At 35.8% G+C, this 22,323-nt stretch overlaps 1 protein-coding gene across 3 annotated transcripts in view; it reads right to left on the bottom strand.

The window, feature by feature from the left end:
• LOC150108169 (RB1-inducible coiled-coil protein 1-like) overlaps nt 1-22,323 on the bottom strand; it is a 611,254-nt gene that overhangs the window by 115,621 nt on the left and 473,310 nt on the right. For all 3 annotated transcript variants that reach the window (XM_090390625.1, XM_090390624.1, XM_090390626.1), the window contains 2 exons: nt 14,340-14,447; nt 3,600-3,648 (listed from right to left, as the gene is read on the bottom strand). In XM_090390625.1, coding sequence (XP_090246751.1) covers nt 3,600-3,648; nt 14,340-14,447 — 157 coding nt within the window. The remainder of the gene's footprint in view (nt 1-3,599; nt 3,649-14,339; nt 14,448-22,323) is intronic.

Here is a 22,323-nt window from a genome sequence, read left to right as displayed (position 1 = left end):
CACAAAAGAGGACCTTATATCCTGCACAGAAAGAGCAGTTGATTGCACAAGATTAGTTTCTTTTTCCTTCATATTTTACTTATTATTCCCTGTATAATTTACCTACTAAATTTAAGCTGTTCTCATTTGTAATGTATCTTAATTTGTTGTAAATAATGTTGTACCAATTACTTACTACTTACTTGTGTTTGGATATGAAATAAATAAATCTTAAAATGGTAAGAATATCAGTAAATAATTTTTTTGTTTTTCTTTTCATATCCTTTTTTAATTTTTTTTATCAAGCAAAGAATGAATAAGGCACCTATTCTTATACAAAAAAAAGCACTGGCAGTAGACAAGGGGAGAACTGTGAGAGAGAGAGAGAGAGCGAGAACAAGATGAAATTGTTAGGAATGTTAGAATGCAATGTGAGAAAATCTGAAAATAGAATGGAATGGAGAAAATTGGGGTAGACCTTTGTCTGGCAGTGAACCAATCCAGGGTGAAAAAGAAAAACATGGATTTCACCATTCTCTCAATCCACATGAAATCTCTTGACAAAGATTATTTACTCTGGATACAATTCACAGAAAGATTTGGAGAAATGTGTTTTGTTGCTTTTTGCACTTTTGGGTACCTGATCATGTCTAGGGTTACGTCGTTACTTTCTTCTATTTTTCTATCTTTATTATCTCAATAATCACTATTATCTATTCTATTGTCTAGCCTATCCTATTTCTATCTAGGGTTATTTCCTCTTCAGATACTGGCAAAATTTATATTATGCTGCACCAGCCAGTATCCTATAACAGAAAAGATTTCTTATTCAGGGAAACAATCCTAGATCTTAAGGCATACACACATCATTTTACTGCAAAGTACCAGAAATCTATATAACCATAACAAAGATTTCTGGTACTTTGCAATCGTGACCTGTAACCTATCGTTATTTACCTTTTTAATTCTTCCCACTAAGGTTCTATTTTATAAGTGGTAATTTGATCTCACAACAGGCATGACTCAGGCATATGTAATAAAACATGTTTATTGGGAAATCAAACATTTACAGTTAAGATGCAACATATATTCAATGCTAAGGAAATCAGTACGTGCTAAGTAAAATCAGTTCACGCTAAGTTAGTTCAAAATTGCTATATAACATTACAAAACTTATAATCTCCTTCCACAAGTTATTCTTAAGTTACACATTTAAACATTCTCAAGGTTATCGATTAAAAGCTCTCAGCAATGCCCATTTCATTTATCGGGTTCAATCTCATTTAATATTATATAACTGCCTCCAGACAATCTTTTGCTAAAGAAAACTAGTTATTTCCAAAAGGGAATTCTCACTAAAGTCCTCGAATAATTGTCCATACTTTATGCTTATACACATTTTTCCTTCCTCTTCCATTTCTGAAACATACAATAAAATTTTCTACATTACCGATTCTGTTCTGGACAATATGTTGCTTCCACGTGGTCTGGTTACCTTCTGATTATTCTGTCTCTGTGCCTGGCGTTGGGCTCACACTGTCCTTGAATTCTGCTGCCGGACATGAACGTGTTTGCTGCCATGTTTAAGGAGACTTTCTCCGCTCCTTCTGATGGGACATCCAGCGATTGGCACGATTCTGCAAGGCTGATAATTCATGAATGGCTCCATGTGGAATTTCTTAGGCATCTCCAGGAAAAGGCCTGCTGTCCGACATCGCAACACCTACGCACGTCTCTCTCGAACCACTAGTCAAAATCACTAAGCAGGAACCAGGAAAAAAAAAGTTTTGTCATATGGCGCGCATCGCCTTATGTTCTCACTTCGTGCGCCCTCTTTCTCCGCTGTATCTTTTTCACACGACCCTCTTCATGTATGCCCCCAAGTTGATCCCTTGCTTTCCGTTTGCTGTTAGGGTGCTGTTTTCGTGGAAAGCATGCTAACGTACCTTCCACGTATGTTATTGCCTCCGGCTAAACTGGGTAGCTAGCAAGCGACCTTTGGACTACTACTTATAAGTTGTCTGGAGACTTACAACACTGGATATCTTAATGAACTAAATATTTTCGTTACACAAATACTATATTATGATACAAATTTTCATTTTGATTTCTGGTTAAACAACAATAAGATCTTAGTAAATTACATACAGAAGAATATATATTTTCACATATAGTAACCAAGTTTTCTTTATTTTCTGCTGAAGTGCAGGCATCTCCTTAAGTTGTTAGTTTTGCATGTTAGATACTGAATGAATAATTTCCTTTCAAAATTTCCCCATTCAGGATCTAACACTAACATAGCAGCCTGAAAATGGGAAGAGCAACCAATGCTTATCTAAACCTCTCCTTGGGTTATAACCAAAGGTGCTCATATTAGCTGAGAATGGCAGAACCCATATGGGCAATCACTAATTAACTCATTACTAGTTTCCTCGCTTCAAATTTCTCCACCAATGCCAGAATATTCAGAACTCCGTACTTCTGCTCATGTACCAACTCCTCCTATATACATTAAAACCTTCTCTCACTAATGTCCAATTGTACACATTGTAGTGCTGATGGCAGTACATTCCTTTCCTTCAATTGGCAAAAGTTATAGTGAACATATGTTCCAAGCTTCAAGAGATTCCACAACTAACATCTTAAACACAGATCTGCCATTCTTCAGCAGGGGGATGAAAACCTGGTGAATTTCTTATAAGAAAAATCTTACACCACTTCCCCTTACCTATGGCAATATAGATATCCACACAAGATATTTCTCTTCTTAGGCTGCCTTATACTCTGGCCTTTCTTAGCACAAAAATCCATATTTATTTCAGCCTCCGAAAAAAAAAAAAAAAAGTTTGTGGAAAACTTTGTTAAGACAGTACTTGTCATCAGCAAATTAAAAACGCTATATAAATCCTAACACCCAATGTTAAATCACTAGGTTAGGGGTGGAGGAGGAAAATCACTTTCTTAGATATGTTCTTATTCTGTCTTTACTAGATATTTTCAAGAATGCTGTTCCGCTGAAATAGCTGTCATTAATACTCCACTTTCCTCTAAGCATGACAAAACATATGCAGTTGCTGGTCAGTATACATTTACTGTTTGGCTTCAGACTTATCAAAGCAAGTGATTACTGTGATTTTTTTTTCAGGGTAAAAAGACAATCAGTATATAAACAACTGTTTCTATTTTTTTTTTTCCCAGTAATACACACATTATTCTACTATTTCTACACTATTAAACATTTGAACATGACAATAAAAAACAAAATGAAGCATTCTACAATGTAACAAAAAACAAGGGATGATTTTACATCAAGTCTGGTCTTCCTTAATCCATCATGACACATTTGTATTTACCAGAAGTATAGAGCAACCCATGAACCAGCATAATAGTGAATCCATTGTTTAAATGTTTTCAAATATTTTTCACTAGAGATGTTAACTGTTATTATTTGCTTTCCAGTTTTTAGTTTTTCGTGTTATTTCTTGATGAAGTGAAAAAGTATTTCATGAAACTAGTCAAAATAAAAACACAGCTTCTATTTTTTTTATAGTTCTAAAAAACAAAAATAAACAACAGAAATATGAAGATAAAATTCATTATGAGTTCAAATCCAAACTTACCATTTCTAATTCTGATAACCGATCCTGGGAGACTCGTGATGTTGAATCCCTACATGTGAGGAGGGGGGAGAAAAGTAATAAACATTTTATTCTATTATCACAACATTTATCCAATAATTAAAATCATTAATTAAAAACTTCCTCTTCTGAACAGCATCAAGAATTTTTGCAGTTTAAAGGTTGGAGAGATTTGGGATTTGTACAGAATAGGTAGCTGAATAGATGAAAGTCACATCTTGAATGCAAAAGGATGAGACAAGTTTTCTGGAAACCAAGAATGCCAAAGAATTGTTAACTATAAATTCACACATATGCCATAGTAATTAACTTTTTAATAATATGTAAATATTTCATCTTAAGTATTATAAGTCATCAGTACAGTTATAAACAACAATAGGAATTACATTCAAAATACCACATTAGTGCACATGCTTACATTGGAATCCCTCTATGTATACAGAGCAGCGTGTTTAAGAACTAAATACTATTGGGCTATAATTAAATTAAATTAAAACTGATAAATTTATTTTATACAGTTGAGGATAACAATTTCCCAGACTTCTGGGATAGTGAGACAGTTGATACGGTTAAGATTGGGTCTGTAAAGAAAATGCTGTAAGACTTCAGCATTTTCTTTATAGAAATGCTCATGTTTATATATGGATTGATGAAGTAGCATGGTGCATTGCCACTGGATCCTGTGGTTGGCATTTTCAACTCCATGTTGTGCAAGACCAGATGCTGATTTCCTGAAAAGTACTTAATGCCTTATAAATGTCAAGTGCAACAGCACAAGTTTGTCTAAACTTTTCATGTCAAGGATCTAGAGATGGGTGATGTAAGCATGGATATCTGATGTGGACCTTTATTGGCAGAATTCATATTGGCAGTCACTGATTAGGTGATAGATGCCAGCTAAGTATAATAACTGGCTGACTAACTACAATTAAGGTATGATCTTGACTTCCTTCAACTCATTTGGAAGGAAGGCAAAATTGTACCACTTCATAAGGGAGGAGACAGAACTCAAGCATCAAATTATAGCAAATCTGTGTCAGGTGTAGTGTTAAGGTGTTGGAGAGGCTGGCAAGAACAAGGTTCCAGCATTGGGTTGAAAACAGTAATATTATCTTTGATGGCAAGCACAGATTTACTAAAGGGAAGTTATGTTTTAGTAATCTACTTATTTATTACAATAAGGTGACAGCTACAGGGAATGAGGGAGATGCATACACCTTAGTATACTCAGATTTTGCAAAGGCTTTTGATAGATTATCACATGATAAGTTGATAACTGTACTGCAGTGCATGGGATTAGATATTATTGGATTGAAGATTGGCTATTTTCAATATGTTAGGAATTTGTGTATGGGGAGCGATATCCCAGAGAAGAGAAAGGGGGGGGGGGGATATCCCTTGTAGAAGAGAAAGTCATTAGTGGTATAATTCAGGGGTCTGTTTTAGGGCCACTGCTCTTTAACCTGTATGCTAATGATATTGGGGAAGACTTGAATGGGGATATTCAGCTGTTTGCAGATGATGCAAAGTTGGGATGAACTATTAGGAGCCAAGCAGATGTTGTGCACTTACTTGAAGACTTGAATAGGCTGAATGAATGGATCCAGGAGTGGGATGGCAGTTCAGTGTTGCTAAATGTAAGGTTTTTAAATTTGGGAAACAAAGATGGGATGTAGAAGTTACTCTTTGTGGGGATATATTATTTGAGGTGGAGGAAATAAGAGATCTTAGGGTGATGGCAGATAAGGATCTAAAATTTAGAGGACATATCAGCAAAATTGTGACGACAACACAACAAATTCTGACAATGATGCAGAAGACACTGACTTTTAGAAGTAAGGAGATTCTGGTTCCATTGTATAAATGCTGAAATGTAATGCCAAAGATTTATAGTATAAAACCAAGCAGAAAAACTTTCAACAACTATCTCTAATCTAGAATATTTTAATAATAAGATGTAACACCTTTTGGCTACTCGTATAAGAAATTATGACTTAGTATCACCTCTGAGTCTGGTCCTACTGATGAGATCTCAATAAAAGTCAAAACCAGTCTGGGTGGTGACCCATTCCATAATGCATAGCATTATACATACACATAAGGATATGTGTTTTGCATTATGGGATACTAAAGCAAGTGATGTGAAATGATCAGCTTCTATATATGAGTTGCCGCAGTCCTGAAAGTACTTCAGGCACAAACTTGTTTGCTTATACTTGAATAAAGGATTAAACCAAGTATATAATTTCTTGGTATCTTTAATTTATATTCTGTCCAAGCCTTCTGAATTTTGCAGTGTAGCCACTGCAAAACTTTTATATCTCCACTTAAACATTTCTAACTGAATATCATCTACTCCAGCTGCCTTTCCATGTTTCTGATATGTACTACTCTTTGCATTCCTGTTGAAAATTTTCTAGTATGGTTCTCTCCCTGCTTGGTTACTGCCCGAAAATAATGTCCTTTACTTATTTAGTAACTTATTAGAACCATCATAGAAAGATATCTAGAAAAACAAAAAGATGTGTACCTCTGCTTCATAGATTACAAAAAGGCATTCAACAATGTTCAACATGAGCAATTAATTGAAATCCTTTCAAAAATAGGCATGGATGGAAAAGACATTAGGCTAATAACTTTACTGGGAACAGACTGCATCTTTGAGAGCCCTCAGAAGAATTCCCAGATCAGAAAGGTGTGATTCAAGGCTGTGTCTTGTCTCCGATTCTCTTTAACCTGTACACAGAAGAAATATTTAATAAAATTAGTAACCTCAAAGGAATCACTGCAGGGGGTAGAAATATTAATAACCTAAGATATGCAGATGACACGGTTCTTCTAGCTGAAAACAAGCATGACCTCAAGATTCTTATAGATGAAACCCTCAAGTACAGCGAACCGTACGTCTTTAGTTTCAACTTTAAAAAGACAAAAATCATGATAATTTCAAGAGAAAAGGAAATACCAAAAATATGTATCAACATACATTTTTTGAAAATTATGGAGACAACTACCATGTTTGAATAAAAACTTTAGTTTAATATAACTAAAATCTACATTCAACCTTTATGTCAAGGTCATCATCTGGAACATATAATTATACACAGAAAACAAGCTACATTACAATCAAACTGGTTTGTTAAAGATACTGACCAATTGCTACAACAATTGTTGGCCTGACCTCTGGTGGGGAAAAAAAAAAAGAAAAAAATTATACATCAACGCTAGAGTCCTATTATTAGTGTTATCTGTTGGGTGTAGAAATACATTGGGCATAACAACAAGTATCTATCTATATACGTATATTAACATCATGATTATACTTGTACATTCCAGCCAGTTAGTATGGATTAGTTTCTAATATTAGTTGAAGATTGGTTAGAGTCCTGACTTATGCTGGATCTTATGTATTAGGTAGGCTGAATGTGTGCCATCCAGATCCTTGGAATTTTTATGCCATCTTTGTTGTTGATATTTGGGTGGTTTATCAGGATTTCGCAGGCTTCCTTAAATTTCCTTTCATACCAAGTTTTTGTGTGGTGTAAAGATTGGGTGCTTTTCCAGTTGATTTGGTGTAAGGTGTTGATCGCATAGTCTGAGAGGCCCACTTCACCATAATGATTATATTTAATGTGTCTAATGTGTTCTTTCTTGCGTATAGGGATTGTCCATCCTGTTTCACCAATGTACGGTAAGTTACAGGTGCAGCAGATGCAATAGACTCCAGGATGTGCTAATGGGAGGAGAGGATCCTTAGAGGAGTTGAATATGGCTTTAAGTTTAGTGGGTGGTTTAAAGGTGGCATTGAGGTTATAATGTTGAAGGATTCTGTTGATTTTTTCTGATAACCCTTTAATGTATGGGATGGCTATGGTTTTACTGTAATCTAGATTCATTTTTGTTGTTGTTTTATGGAGTATTTTATTAATAGTATTTTTGTTATAGCCATTATTTATGAATGTGATGCTGATGATTTTTAGTTCTTGTTTCAAGGCTTGTTGATTAGAGCAAATTGTTGTAGCTCTGTTTTAAGGGTGTTAATGACTCCATATTTTTGTGATGGGTGGTGGTATGAGTTAGCATGTATGTATTGGCCAGTGTGTGTCGGTTTTTGGTAGACCGTGAAGGATAGACTACCTGAAGGAAGACGTGTGACTAGTGTGTCTAGGAATGGGAGTGAATTTTGATTTTCGATTTCGATGGTAAATTGTATGCGTTTGTGTTGTTTGTTCAGGTGGCTAAGAAAGGTGTTTAGAGTTTGTCGCCCGTGCGGCCAAATCGCAAACACGTCATCAATGTATCTAAGCTAGACTGTCGGTCTTAGCGTGGCGGAATCAAGAGCCTTTAAAGGTTTCCATGTAAAAGTTAGCGATTGGGGGGGGGGGATAGTGGAGAGCCCATAGCTGTACCTTCTTTTTGTAGGTAAAATTTGTTTTGCCACACGAAGTAACTGACTGTAGTACGTGGGCAAAGAGGGCCGTAATGTCGGGCGGAAATTTGTTCTGTAGGAGAATTGTGTCATTGATGGGGACATTAGTGAAAAGGGTAGAAACGTGAAAACTGAATAATAAGTCGTCTTTGTCGAGTGCTATGTTTTTAATTTTTTTTATAAAATGTTGTGCATTTTTTATGGAGGGGGGGGGATGACCTACCAACTCCTTGAGTGTTCTAATTTCTTGGCTAAGTGGTAACTGGGACTGTCTATTCCTTCCACGATTGGTCAAAGGGGCACATTTTGTTTGTGTATTTTTGGGACCCCATATATTCAGGGGGGAGGGGGGGGGTTGAGTTTTGTAACCATGTCAGGTGTCCAAGAAGTGACGGACTTGAGTAGTTTCTCTGTTTTATCCTTTATCCTTTTGGTTGGGTTATAATTTACTAGCTTATATGTGTTGTTATCAGCTACTGGTTGATTCATCTGTAGTACGTATGTTGACCTGTCAAGGACGACAGTGGCATTGCTTTTATCCGATTTCGTTATTATTATGTTTTGTTTGGCTTTTAATGACTTTATTGCTGCTAGTTCTGTTTTTGTGAGATTGTTCTGTATGGTTTTCTTAGTGTTCAGGACATTACTAGTTTCTAAACATATTTTATCAGCTATATTATTATTAGGTAGGGATCTGATGCCTCTTTCTATGTGGTAGATAAAATCCAATTTGTTTACCTTTTTAGGTGCTATTGCATAGTTAAGTCCTTTATTCAGTAGCGTAAGTTCACCGCTGTTCAGGGTGTGGCTTGATAGGGTGATCACATGGTTCTTGCTTGCCGGTGGTTGGTTGCTCCTCGTCTCCCTTGATTGTTGTTCATTGTTGGTGTTTATCGGGGAGGCGGTCTCCTGGTTGGATGGATTTCTGTGATTGGTCGCCATATTTTGCCGTTGTTTCAAACTGTGGAATTTCATCTCGAGTTTTTCTTTATTCTTTTCCAGGGAATATTTGGCCGAATTGTCAGTAATTCTTTCAAGTATTTGTAGAATGTCTGGATTAATACAGTTCGATAGTTCAGATTGCAATTTTGAAACCAGATTTTGCGTTATTGCTAGGTTTTGGTGGGCTGTTTGGATCTGTTCTCTGAGCATTGCTTTTTCTGTGTGGTCATAAATATGGAGAGCTTTAGCGGATGTAAATTTCTTTTTTTAGCCTGATGCAGATAGGAATAAGGTTATTGTCTCTGCATCTCTTTAAAAAGACGAGCCGATTGATCAGGAGGGAAATACGTATCTTTAGCTTACCATAATGATTGCAGCACTTGTGGGTATCATTTCCATGGAATGATCTGAATCCTTTCTTTTAAGCTTACACGGTGATCCGAATGCATTTTTTGAAAATTATGGAGACAACTGCCGTGTTTGAATAAAAACTTTAGTTTAATATAACTAAAATCTACATTCGACGTTTCGACCTTTATGTCAAGGTCATCATCTAGTGTATAGTTATATGCTCCAGATGATGAGGTTTTCTGTGAATAGTTATATGCTCCAGATGATGACCTTGACAAAAAGGTCGAAACGTCAAATGTAGATTTTAGTTATATTAAACTAAAGTTTTTATTTAAACACGGTAGTTGTCTCCATAATTTTCAAAAAATGCATTCGATCACCGTGTAAGCTTAAAAGAAAGGATGTATCAATATAGATGGAAATAAATTAGAACAGGTGCAAACATACATATACCTCGGACACTTGATACAGAGAATGGCAAGAAAGAAGATGAAATTAGAAAAAGGATTGAAATTGCAAGGACAACTTTCAACAATATGAAAAATCTACTGACATCTAGAGAATTAAATCTGAAAACAAGACTAAGAATGTTTCATATGGTCCACATTATTATACAGAGCAGAGACATGGGCACTTTCCAATCTGAGTGTGAAAAAACTAGAGGCCTTTGAAACGTGGATGCTGCAAAAAATTATGAGGATATCATGGAATGAAGAGGTACTACTTGATGGCAGGCATAAACAGGAGCCTGATAAAAGAAATTAAAAAGAGAAAAGTCAGCTATTTCAGATATATTCTCAGACATAACTGCCTACAAAGCACACTTCTCTAAGGAACTGTTGAGGGAAAGAAAAGGAGAGAAAGACAAAGACTGGAGTGGATGAAAAATATAGAAGACTGGGCCTATCTCTCATATGAGGAATGCAGAAAAGAGGGGCAGAATAGGACATGGTGGAGACAAGTGGTAGTCAATTTCCTGGAGGGAGAAGACACCTGACAGGACACCCAAACATCCTAAAATAAACTTTACCGTGGATAAAGAAAGTAATAATAGTCTCCCCTTTTTAGATACAATAGTGACATAACTCCCTAATGGCTCATTCTCCTTCTCAATCTACAAAAAAACCCCACTCATACTGGAAGGTATTTACATAAACAATCACACCACCACCACTACTCTTCCCAATAGTATGGTATCCTCAAAGCACTTACTTACCTAGCCAGTACCATCTGTTCAAATGACATAGCTCTGATGACAAATTTCTCCACATTATCTGTTATCTGTCAAGACTCTGACATTATCAGATCTTATATTTCTATCTATGCACTTTTTACTCTATCAATCCACCTACACCTTGGTCATTCTCTGGGTCTTTTCCCTACCAAACAACACTTGTTTTGCTAATCTTTCCTCTCTCTCTCATTCTGTTTAAGTGTCCATACCATCTGAGATTAGCTCTGCTAACACATTCCTGAATGCTCACAATGGCAAGTTCTCTTTAATGGCTTCAATAACAGATGAAAAGCCCTGATAAAAGTTCTTCGAGTCCTAGATGGGATTCAAACCCAGGTCTTTTCAAACAAAGGGAATCATCAAAACTGACTGAGCTGTGGAAGTTCCTTTTGTTGGTATTGCATTAAATTAAAAGTACTTTTATCGATATGATATAATACAGAAGATGAATAGTATGGCATGGTGCAAAAGGAAACACTATTGCATTCCTTTTAAACTATTACTTCTCCATGACTCGATGCATAGATTATGCAGGAGGAGTAGTATGGAGTGAGTTTGACAGGCAAAAGGACTTATACAAGAAGGATGGTTTACATCTGAATGGATTTGGTGTTTGGAGAAGGGAAAAACTGTTGTTGAATGAAGTGAAAGTGGATGTGCAGAATCAGGGAAACTAGAGCTTTAAGGGAGGGGATATACAGAGTTTCACTGTATATCCCCTCTTACTTACACTGATGTCTCTGTATATCCATTGAGTGGATATACAGAGACATCAGTGTAAGAATGTGTATAATATGCCTAAGTTTGTGCCACTGGTAACAAACCAGAATAGGATAGTTAGTATATAGCATCAGGATAGCAGTGAGCCTAAGGGGCTTTTGAACTTTATGTACATTAATGCTAGGAGAATTTGGAACAAGCAGGAGGAATTTTGGGCATTGGTCAGTTCATCCTGGCTAAAAGTTATTGGCATTAGTGAGACATGGCTAACAGAAGATGATAGTTAGTGGGATAGGATGTGAAGGGTATAGTGTGTTCAGGGAGGATAAAGAGAAAAGAACGGGCAGAGGAGTGTTACTGAAGATAGCCAATGAACTGCAACCAAAGGAAGTAGAAGTTCAACTGAAGTTCAAGTGAAAATAGCACATTTCAGGCTATTTGTTGTGAGATAGAAGCCAGCAGAACAAAATATATAGTTGGATGATGACCAGTGGATGGAAAAGATGATGGAGATAGTATGCATTAGCAAACAGACTCAATGAATGGAAGACAAGTGCTTATTATGGGGGATTTCAACTATGGGAACATAGATTGGAAGAAGGAGAAGAGAACACGTGGGAGGAAGGAAATGGAATTTATGCAGTTACTAAGGGATAATTACCCGAGACAGCATGTGATAAAATATACTAGGGGTTCAAGAATGTTCAATCTAATAAGTACATCTGAGAATTTGTCTATAACGAATATGACCACGTTGGCACCAGTTGGTGAGAGTGACCACATGGTCTTGACCTGGGAGGTAGTTAAATGTGTGGAATTTTCAGTAAGATATATGTGTGGAATTACAGGACTGGTAAGTAGGACAAGCTTAGGAGACTGCTTGGATCAGTGCCATGGCATGTAAAATTGCAAGGGCAGGATGTTAATAGTGCATGGGAAGTGGTAAAAGAGTGTTTGAGAGAGGTAGTGGCAGACTGCATACCTAGCATCAGGAGAGCAAATCAAGTGAGAGTTAAATGGATGATATCATCATTAAGCTGGAGCTACAAAAAAGGAAACAATTGTGGAGGGAATTTAAGGAGAAAGATGACCAGTAGGCATCTGAAGAGTACAAGGCATGGCCAGAAGGGTAACTAGTGTGGTAAGAAAGGCAATAGCAGAGTATGAAAGAAAGTTAGCGATGCAGGCTAAAGATTATCCAAAACAGTTCTTTTGATATGCTGCAAGTAAAAGAAAAATGTATATTGCAAAATGATTTTAAAGTATGCTGATGGTAGGGAGATAACTGAATCAGTCGAAATAGCAGAATTATTAAGTGAGTACTTTGCAAGAGTATATCATCCATGAGTGATATTGCAGGAATGAGAGAGCCAAAGGCTTATATGGGAACTGAGGTAAATGAAATGGAGATGCATAGCATATTACAGAACCTTAACGTGAACACCTGTGGGATTGGATGGTATACCAGCTCGAGTTTTATGTGAAGTGGTGAGAGAATTGTCAGTGTCCTTGACTACACGGTTTAATCTAAGTTTCAGCTCTTGGTTAGTAGTCCTGAAGGGGGGGAATAGTTCCATTGTATACGGGAGGCCCCAAGATTGATGTAGCAAATTACCGACATCGGGATATCAGGAGTTGTCAAAGTATTCAAGACGTTGGTCAAGAACAAAATACAGGAATGGGTAGATGAAAATGGGATACTGTATGGGAGGCAGCATGGTTTTTGTGAAGGATAGGTTATACCTCAGTAATTTACTCATGTATTATAATACAGTGACAGCTGAGCTGGATAAAGGTAATGGGTTTACAGTGATACTGCTGGACTTTGCAAAAGCCTATGATACGATACCACATGGAATTCTAATCAGTAAACTGCAGCACATGGGGGTGGATATAGGTAGGTGACATAGACAGGAGGGTGATTGATGGAAAGATATCAGAGAATAGTTTATTCAGGAGTAGAGTCCAAAAGAAGGCCAGTGACTAGTGACATGCCACAGAGTTCTGTTCTGTATCATTAATTTGTACATTAACAATACAGGAAAGGATCTGAGAGGAACTGTTCAGTTATTTGCCGTTGATGCAAAGTTGGATAGAGTAATAGTTAATACAGATGATGTCAAAATTTTGCAGGATGATCTGGATAGATTGGCAGATTGGGCAAAAGAGAATGGATGCCAGTTTAATGTGGCAAAGCATAAGATTATGCATTTTGGGCTGAAAAGATTACCAGCTGTATACCACATTGGTGGAACTGTACTCCAGGAAACTGATGAAGCCAGAGACTTGGGAGTGTTAGTGGATAGGGAGTTAAACTTTAGGGGCACATAGCAAAAGTGGCTAAAGTAGATCATCAGTAACTTGGTTACTGGTTACTGAAGAATACTTCGATGAGCAGAGACAAGCAGGTTATTGTTCCTCTTTATTGAGCCTTGATATGACCCCATCTTCGCTACTGTGTGCAGATCTGGGCACCAGGGTTTCTTGGTGATGAGGAGGAGGAGGTGGAGAGGACCAAGATGGTAGCAGGTCTATGAAATGAACCTTACGAGAACAGGTTAAAGATTTGTGGGTTACAGAAACTGGTTGATAGGCAGAGGAGGAGTGATATGATTGAGACATACAAATTACTTGAGGAGGGTTTTACAAGATTAATTCAGAGGAAATTTTTCAGAACAGGTCTGGTGGTGGTAGAACTAGAGGAGGGCCATCTATGAGTCTAATAAGGTCTGCTTGGAGTAGTCCATAATAATAACATACACATCTGATTTGGTTCATACACTGCAGTTTATAAGTCATGTGAGACATTTATGCTCCATTTTTAGAAATAATATTCTAATATCAATTAAATTTGATATTAGAATATTAGGCTATGGGGGATGGGGGGGGGATGGCCTTATTTTTATTTTTGATTGTTCATAAATATATTTAAAGCAACTTATAAAATAAAGACAAGGTGTAGTGATGTAGGTGAGTGCCAGAGCTATATGCAAAAAACTATAATTATAAAAAAATGAATGAAAGATTATAATGATGTAGCACTTACATAAGGTTTGCTGTAGATAAATTCATTTCTAAAGAAATATTGGCTTCTGACTGTTTCTTTAGAGCTTCCATTTCCTTTAGCTTTACTTCTAACCTCTGTTGGGATTCTCTATTAAAAAGTTATACACATTTATTTGGAATACAGAATTAACAAAAAAATACTATATTAACATGTAGCTTTTTTCGATATAAAAATTCTACACAGGAGTAAAGTTTTGTATATTCTAAAGTTAATTAGAAATTATTAATCCTAATTTGATATAATCCAAATTAGTTAACTGGGATTACATCAAAATGGAAAGTGATCATATTACTGATTGTTTCCAATTCAGTCAATAAAAAGAACAATCTAATCAATTAGCAAGCAAAATAAAGTTTAAAGTTATGAATATTAAAACTGAAATAAAAAATCAGAGATGAAAAATAAATAAACATTTAAAAAAAAAAGTAATGGGGCATCTGCCTTCCTTAGCCTTTGTTGGTGTCCTCACTATTACAATCTACTTCTGTCATCATTATGTACTTTTGATCATCCCTCTCATATGCCTGCCAAACATTTTAGTGTATCTATATCATTATCTGCTCTGTGAAGTAAGTAACTTCTTATGCCTTTTCTTGCTGCCCTTTCAACAATATGTATATTTAAATTTTTTGGGGGAGGGAAATGAAGTCTAGTATATGTTCATGGAGTCATTCCCTCCACATGGGAAACTGATCGAAGGAGAGACTCTAAGATCAATCATTGCTAGCATTTGGAAATATTTGATGGATACCAATAACAAACATAAAACAAAAATGAATTTAAATTTAGATTATTCTGAAGATAACAAAGGAATTTCCTGGCAGGGATCCTCATATTTCACTCTCTTATTCTAATGCCACAGGTTAGAATAACCTGTGGCATTAGAATAATCAGGTTAGTCTAAATAGTCTGATTAGAATAAGCAGGTTAGTCTATCACTAAGCATACATATCCATATTTGAGTGGCTTTAACACAATGAAAAGATCTTAAAAAAAAAAAAGATCATCAAGTTTGTTGTGGTGACATTCTCAATTTATTGATCATAAATTACCCTTTAGAAAAACATTTCCTTTACTGCAGTGTTTCCCAACATTTTTTGGATCATGCTCCGCCTCAAAGATTTTCATTACCCCCCCCCCCCAGCATAATAGTCAGCCAAGTTCTGAAAAAGTATAATATAAATATGTACTTTAAATAAAATAGGAACATAGGTAAAACTGTTTTTAATTTGACTTTCTTCAATGAATATAAATTTTATATTACACTTTGAATATTATAAAACATAAATCGAACTGAACTCAGGAAAATAAAATCCAAGTTAATGCGATCTTTGAGCTTGATGTCTACTGCAAAGAGTTTTTATTTGAGGTACTAATTTAGTCATTTTCAATCTCAAATCCCCATGGTTTGTGATATCTATAGTATTTCTTTTTTTTTTTTTTTTTCAGTATTAATTTTTCATTTACAGCACTAAAGCCACATTCAACTAAATATGATGACAGAAAGGGCAACAGTATTTTTTTTTGCAAAACTAGTTGAATTTCAGTATTTCGTTTCTTTCTCGTCAGAAAGCCATGCCATTGTTCCTTTCATGTTAAATAAATTTCTAATAGAGTCATCATTTTGCTTTTCTGAGAGTTCTTCTTGATACTGTATTTATGTTGACTGCTGTACTAGTGATGTCAGCTTTTTTTTCTCGGAAAGTTCGGGTTGCACCATCTACAATTTATCGCTGACAATGGTGAGTTTTTTGAGTATATCAATGATGAATGCAATGTCATTTTCTAATTGCCCCCCCCCCCCCAGCATAATAGTCAGCCAAGTTCTGAAAAAGTATAATATAAATATGTACTTTAAATAAAATAGGAACATAGGTAAAACTGTTTTTAATTTGACTTTCTTCAATGAATATAAATTTTATATTACACTTTGAATATTATAAATCATAAATCGAACTGAACTCAGGAAAATAAAATCCAAGTTAATGCGATCTTTGAGCTTGATGTCTACTGCAAAGAGTTTTTATTTGAGGTACTAATTTAGTCATTTTCAATCTCAAATCCCCATGGTTTGTGATATCTAGAGTATTTCTTTTTTTTTTTTTTTTTTTTTTCAGTATTAATTTTTCATTTACAGCACTAAAGCCACATTCAACTAAATATGATGACAGAAAGGGCAACAGTATTTTTTTTTGCAAAACTAGTTGAATTTCAGTATTTCGTTTCTTTCTCGTCAGAAAGCCATGCCATTGTTCCTTTCATGTTAAATAAATTTCTAATAGAGTCATCATTTTGCTTTTGTTGACTGCTGTACTAGTGATGTCAGCTTTTTTTTCTCGGAAAGTTCGGGTTGCACCATCTACAATTTATCGCTGACAATGGTGAGTTTTTTGAGTATATCAATGATGAATGCAATGTCAATTTCTAATTAAAAAAAATAAATAATTTTTTTTAAATATATATCTGTGTGTAAAAGTTAGGAAAGATTAGCTGATATTTGAACCAAAGGTTAAAACGACATTTTTGTCATATGGAAGGGCACTTTGGAAGATTTACAATAGTTTCTCTCAAAAATAAATGCACTTCATCCAAGGATCCAGTTCACCCTAGAAGTAGAAGTAAATAAGCAGTTAGCCTTTCTAGATCTCTTAATTCTTCGCCAACCAAATGGTAACCTACAATTCACAGTCTATAGGAAGGAGACTCATATAAGCTATTACATCCATGCTGAATCACATCACCATCCCAGTCAAAAGGTAGGTACTATAAAAAGACTAGTTCATAGAGCCCACTCCTTTTGTTCTTCAGAAGAACTATTACAGAAAGAATTGGAATATATTAATTCCTCCTTCTTATCCAATGGTTATAAGAATTCCTTCATAAAAACAGCGTTGAGTAGTCGTGTTTCAGCATCCTCTTCAAATACAGAAGAAATAACGAGTATACCTATCCACTATGTACAAGAGGATAGGTATACGCATATCACAGGTATCATTCAGCATATCATGCATATCATTTAGCGAACACATAGCTAAAGTGTTAAAACCACTAAATATTTATGTTGCCTTTTGACCAATCAGAACAATCTCTACATTCCTCATGTCTCCAAAGAACAAACTTCTCCATCTCAGCTATCCAGGTGTCTACCAGATTCCCTGCTTTTGTGGGTTATCATATTTTGGAAACACAGGAAGATCTGCTCTTATCCAGTTAGAAGAACACAAGTCGTATATTCAGTACCTTGAACCTGAACAGTCTGGAGTTGCAGAGCATGCCATCAACAGTAGACATAGAGTTCATTGGAAAAAGACAAAAGTCGGTTTCTAATGGAATGGCTTTACAAAGAAACATGTGAAGCACTCCTCCTAACCTAAACAGATCTGATGGTCTATGTGTTTCCCCTTTGTGAGAGATGGTATTCTATAAATCAGCTAATTTTTCCTAACTTTTGTAAGTGTATACACACACACACACATATATATATATATTAAAAAAAAAATTTTTTTTCAAAATAAATTTAGGAAATGCTTTGTGAATATATTATTGTTTAATTAGCCTTTGTACTTGTACTGAGAATGCCAGTGATACTCTGGCGAAAATTCTACTAATAAAGAATATTTTATGTGAGTTAATTCCATTATTATAATAGTAAGTAATATGTCTACTCAGGTATTTCCTTACTGAAACTTATACAGACTCTGTAACCGATTCCTGAATTTGGACACCAATTAATTTTTTCATGACCTTAACTACCATACCAAGCAGTCCTCATTATCTTCCATTCTGCTAGAATCCTATTTGTGTTAAGACTCAAACTCATTAATCTTAAGTGAAAATCTTACCACTTTGGCTACATATTCATTTAACATGCATTGTTGAATTCCCATACAATGTCCCTGTTGTGGTATACAATGATACAGCAAAATATCTTTAGCATATAATGCTCATGTACCTCTATATCTGACATGTTCTGATAACAGTATCAGGTATCAGTTATAATGTACGAGATCCCAGGAAAATGGTTTGACTACCACCTTCATAGTTGCCACAATGAGAGAATGTTCTAGGATTTAATTTAGAATACTAAAATCATATTTTGCTTTCATTACCATGCTTGTCACTATTTTAGCCTCTGCTTTATACTGCTCACATAACTGGTTGTTCCTCTACTAAAAGTTCCTCCACATTATTTTATTTTTGTGGATTTTTTTTAATGAGATTATGCACGGGAGTGAGAATGCCAGTTCAATGTTGTGAAATCATCATCATCATAATGCCAATTATGGGTATAGACCATATTGGTCTGTTCTGGTCTCATTATCCATCCAGTATTCTTTTTTGAGGGCTACCCTGCCTTCTCTTTCCAATTGGCTTATATTTTAGTATTTGTTCAGGATATCGGGTGTTGGCCATTCGGTTTACATGTTCTATCCATGTTTGTTTATAATTGTTTAGTTTTTCTTCTATTGATTTTGTTTTCAGTTTTTTTTTAAATATCTTTGTTCCTTTTTTTATCTAATAATATGTATTTTGCAGTTCTTCTCATAAATCTCATTTTCTCATTTTTTTTTTTAATGAGATTTTTTTCAATGAAATTATGCACGAGAGTGAAAATGTCAGTTCAATGTTGTGAAATGTAAGGTTATAAAATTGTTGGAGGTGGAGGAAATAAGAGATCTTGGGGTGATGGTAGATAAGGATCTGAAATTTAGAGAGCATATTGCCAAACTTGTGAGGATAGCACAATGACTTCTGGAAATGATGTGGAGGACTTATAGAAGTAAGGAGATTCTGGTTCCACTGTATAAGGCTCCGATTAAGCCACACATGGACTACTGTGCTTAGATTTAGTTACCTGGTTTTCAAAAGGATGAAAAGCTGTTGTAGAGGGTCCAGAAGCAATCGACTAAAACAATTTCCAATCTTTGGAATGCTGAATATGAAGAAGACTGAGAAGGTGCAATTTACAGAGTCTAGTGGATAGGTAGACCAAAAAGAACTTGGCTAGTCTTTGAAGGAAAGGTCACAATTATCAAGCTTCAGAGAGATAACAGAAATGGCCAGAGACAGAACCAGATGGTAAAGATTTGCACATAAGGGACTCAACCCATCATCTGAGAAATGAGAAAGAAGAGGAAGTGGACAGGAGGAAGAGGGGATGATAAGATAGAGACATACAAGTTGGTAAGCAGTTATGATTAATGTCGAAGAGGTTTTTCATAAAATGGTAGGAGATTGAGGAAGAACAAAAGGTCATCCCTGGAAGCTTTATATAAGGGTGTGAGCAAGAGAGTGAGAAGCAGATTTTTTGCATGGAGAGTAGTGAATGATTGGAATGCAATGCCTGAGTGTGTATGTGGTGTCAGCAGAGAATTTGAATGTGTTTATGGTGCAGTAAGATAAACTGTGTGCATATGACAAAAGGTACTTCCTAGATGAGTCTGTGACTGCATGGAGTCTTAGGATAATAATAATAACTACCATATTTGCTGGCATATAGGACGCACCCCTTTTTTGTACACATTTTTTAGGAAAAAAACTTTATCACTGAATATTATAATGAATTTACAGTATTTGAAATATAAAGTAATAAGTAGGTCTAATTTCAACAAATACCTAATCTAACTAGGAAAGAGTACGCATCTTTTAATCATCAAAACCCAGAAATTCATCTCCAGAGCTAAATGATGAGACACATGAAACCTCTTCTAAATCAGAATCTGAGTCCCCATACAACAAATTGTCCTCTGTACCATCCAGTGCATTACTAATTCCACACTTCTTAAATGATTTAACCATTGTCTCAGTTTTCACAGCATCCCATGAAGCTTTGACCCACTCGCAAAATGCTAGGCCTTTTCCTTCTTCCTGATGGCGTAACCTCAAAATCTGAAGATTATATCCAGCTGTTCCACTTCTCCTTCAAAAATCCCTTAAACGGTTTATTAATACAGACATCTAAAGGTTGAAGCTGACTAGTTAGACCTCCTGGAATTACAGCTAACTGAGTTTTCAATTCCTTGAGTTTATTTGTAACATCGTCTGTTCTGTGAGAATGAAACTGATCCCATACTAGTATAGCAGGCTTCTTCAACAGTCCACCAGGGTGCCTAGACCAAATTTTATCTATCCATAACTTCATTCCTCCTCCATCCATCCAGCCTTTTGCATGAACATGTACAAACACTCCTTTACACAGTTTTTTCTTTCGGTAGCATCTTCCTTTTTAAAATCAATAGTGGCGGCAATTTTGTCCCATCAGCACAGCAGGATAAAACAACCGTGTAGTGAGTTTTTTCATGCCCAAAGTTTTAATAGTAACACTTTTAATGCCCTTGGAATCTACAGTTTTGTTTGAGGGCACATCAAAAGTCAGCGGAACCTCGTCCATGTTTCCTATTTGGCATGTTCAAAATTTTCTTGTTTCCTTGCGTTAATGATGAAATTCAATCATTTTTTCTTCATATTCAGCAGGCATCTTTTGTGATATTTTTGTTTCAGTCTGCATACATAGCTGGTTTCTCTTCATGAATCTTGAACACCATGATGTTGATCCAGTAAAGTTGGCGATCCCTCTGTTAGTGGCTATCACTTTCGCTTGATGAATGATCATTTTTTTAGACACTGAAAGTCCCGCTTTTCTGTGGTCTAAAATCCAAGTCTTCAGTTCTGCCCATTTTGCAGTTCCACTTCATAGGTTATGTTTACTGTCAGTTGCTTTTTTTAAATCCTCTTCTTGTTCCACCCAGTTCTTAGCATTTTCTCAGTTGGGGTGGTCCGAAATGCCTCTCTGCAGCCCTGTTTCCATGTTCTTTAGCATACACAATCACACGTGGCTTGTATGCAATAGAGTAACAATGCCAACGTTTTTCAGCAATAATTTGCCAAAAAAATTAGAGAAAATTTAACCGCAGAAATTTATCACCGTTCACAACTGCGACAACAATTGGAAAGTAAACGAACAGGACACAGCTGTGATCGTCAATGACAGTGCATGTGCATCCGCTGAACTCTATGTCAGTGTTTCTCAAAGTGTGGTACGCATCTTCAGGGGGTCCGTGGCAATTTTCGGCTATGCATCATTAATGCACAGAATAAAATTCAATGTATCCGTGAAGTTCGAGATTGTAAAATGTTCCTATTCTATCACTGAATAAGGCACAGAGACATCTGCAGACTGTGCAATATATTTCTCTTCTGTGCAATTAGAGACAACTGGGACAAAAATGGCACTAACTAATGAATCGCATGTCCTCCCCCCACAGAAAATGCTGTATGACTCAAGCAAAACCATAAGTTGCCGGTGCAACATATGGTTTTGTTTGAGTGAACGTGTTAAAACGAAGAAATATATAGTGAATGTGTTTCAGATATTATATAAGGAATTCGGTTGAAGAGAATTAGCATTTCAACTCAACTGTCGGCTTGTCTTTGTCATTTAGTAGCACGATCTTTTGGTAATACCGCACCAATCATATGAATGCGGATATCTGAAGTTTGAAAAACACTGCTCTACGTAACTGGAATGCTCTCTCTCACACACACACCACAAGGAAGCAATAAAGAAATCACGTAACTCAGAACAGAGAAAATTTCCAGAAATGAAAATAATATAAAACTGAGTATCGGCGTATAAGATGCACCCTGTTTTTCAGACCTATTTTCAAAGGAAAAAAGTGCGTCTTATACACCGGCAAATACGGTAACGCTCAGCTTATTTATTCTTCCAACCACAATGATGCATTCAAATATTGTTTTTTCTGAAACAACTTCACACTGGCAATGATAAAAACATTCTAAGTTTGTCGCAATTACCTGCCATGTAGTTCAATATACATATATACTTCTTAACTGTCATTGTACATGCTGAACTTCAAACCACAAAATTACAATCAACTGCGAGAATACTACGTTCAATCCCACTGTATCAGTTGCTAGATGTTAAGGATATCAGCACTACTGG

Source organism: Typopeltis vanoorti, chromosome 3 (assembly GCF_054136105.1).
Source record: "Typopeltis vanoorti isolate ZY-2024b chromosome 3, IOZ_Tvanoo_1.0, whole genome shotgun sequence".
NCBI lineage: Eukaryota > Metazoa > Arthropoda > Arachnida > Uropygi > Thelyphonidae > Typopeltis > Typopeltis vanoorti.
The sequence above is the reverse complement of the archived record's forward strand: the minus strand, read 5'-3'. Positions and strand labels throughout refer to the sequence as shown.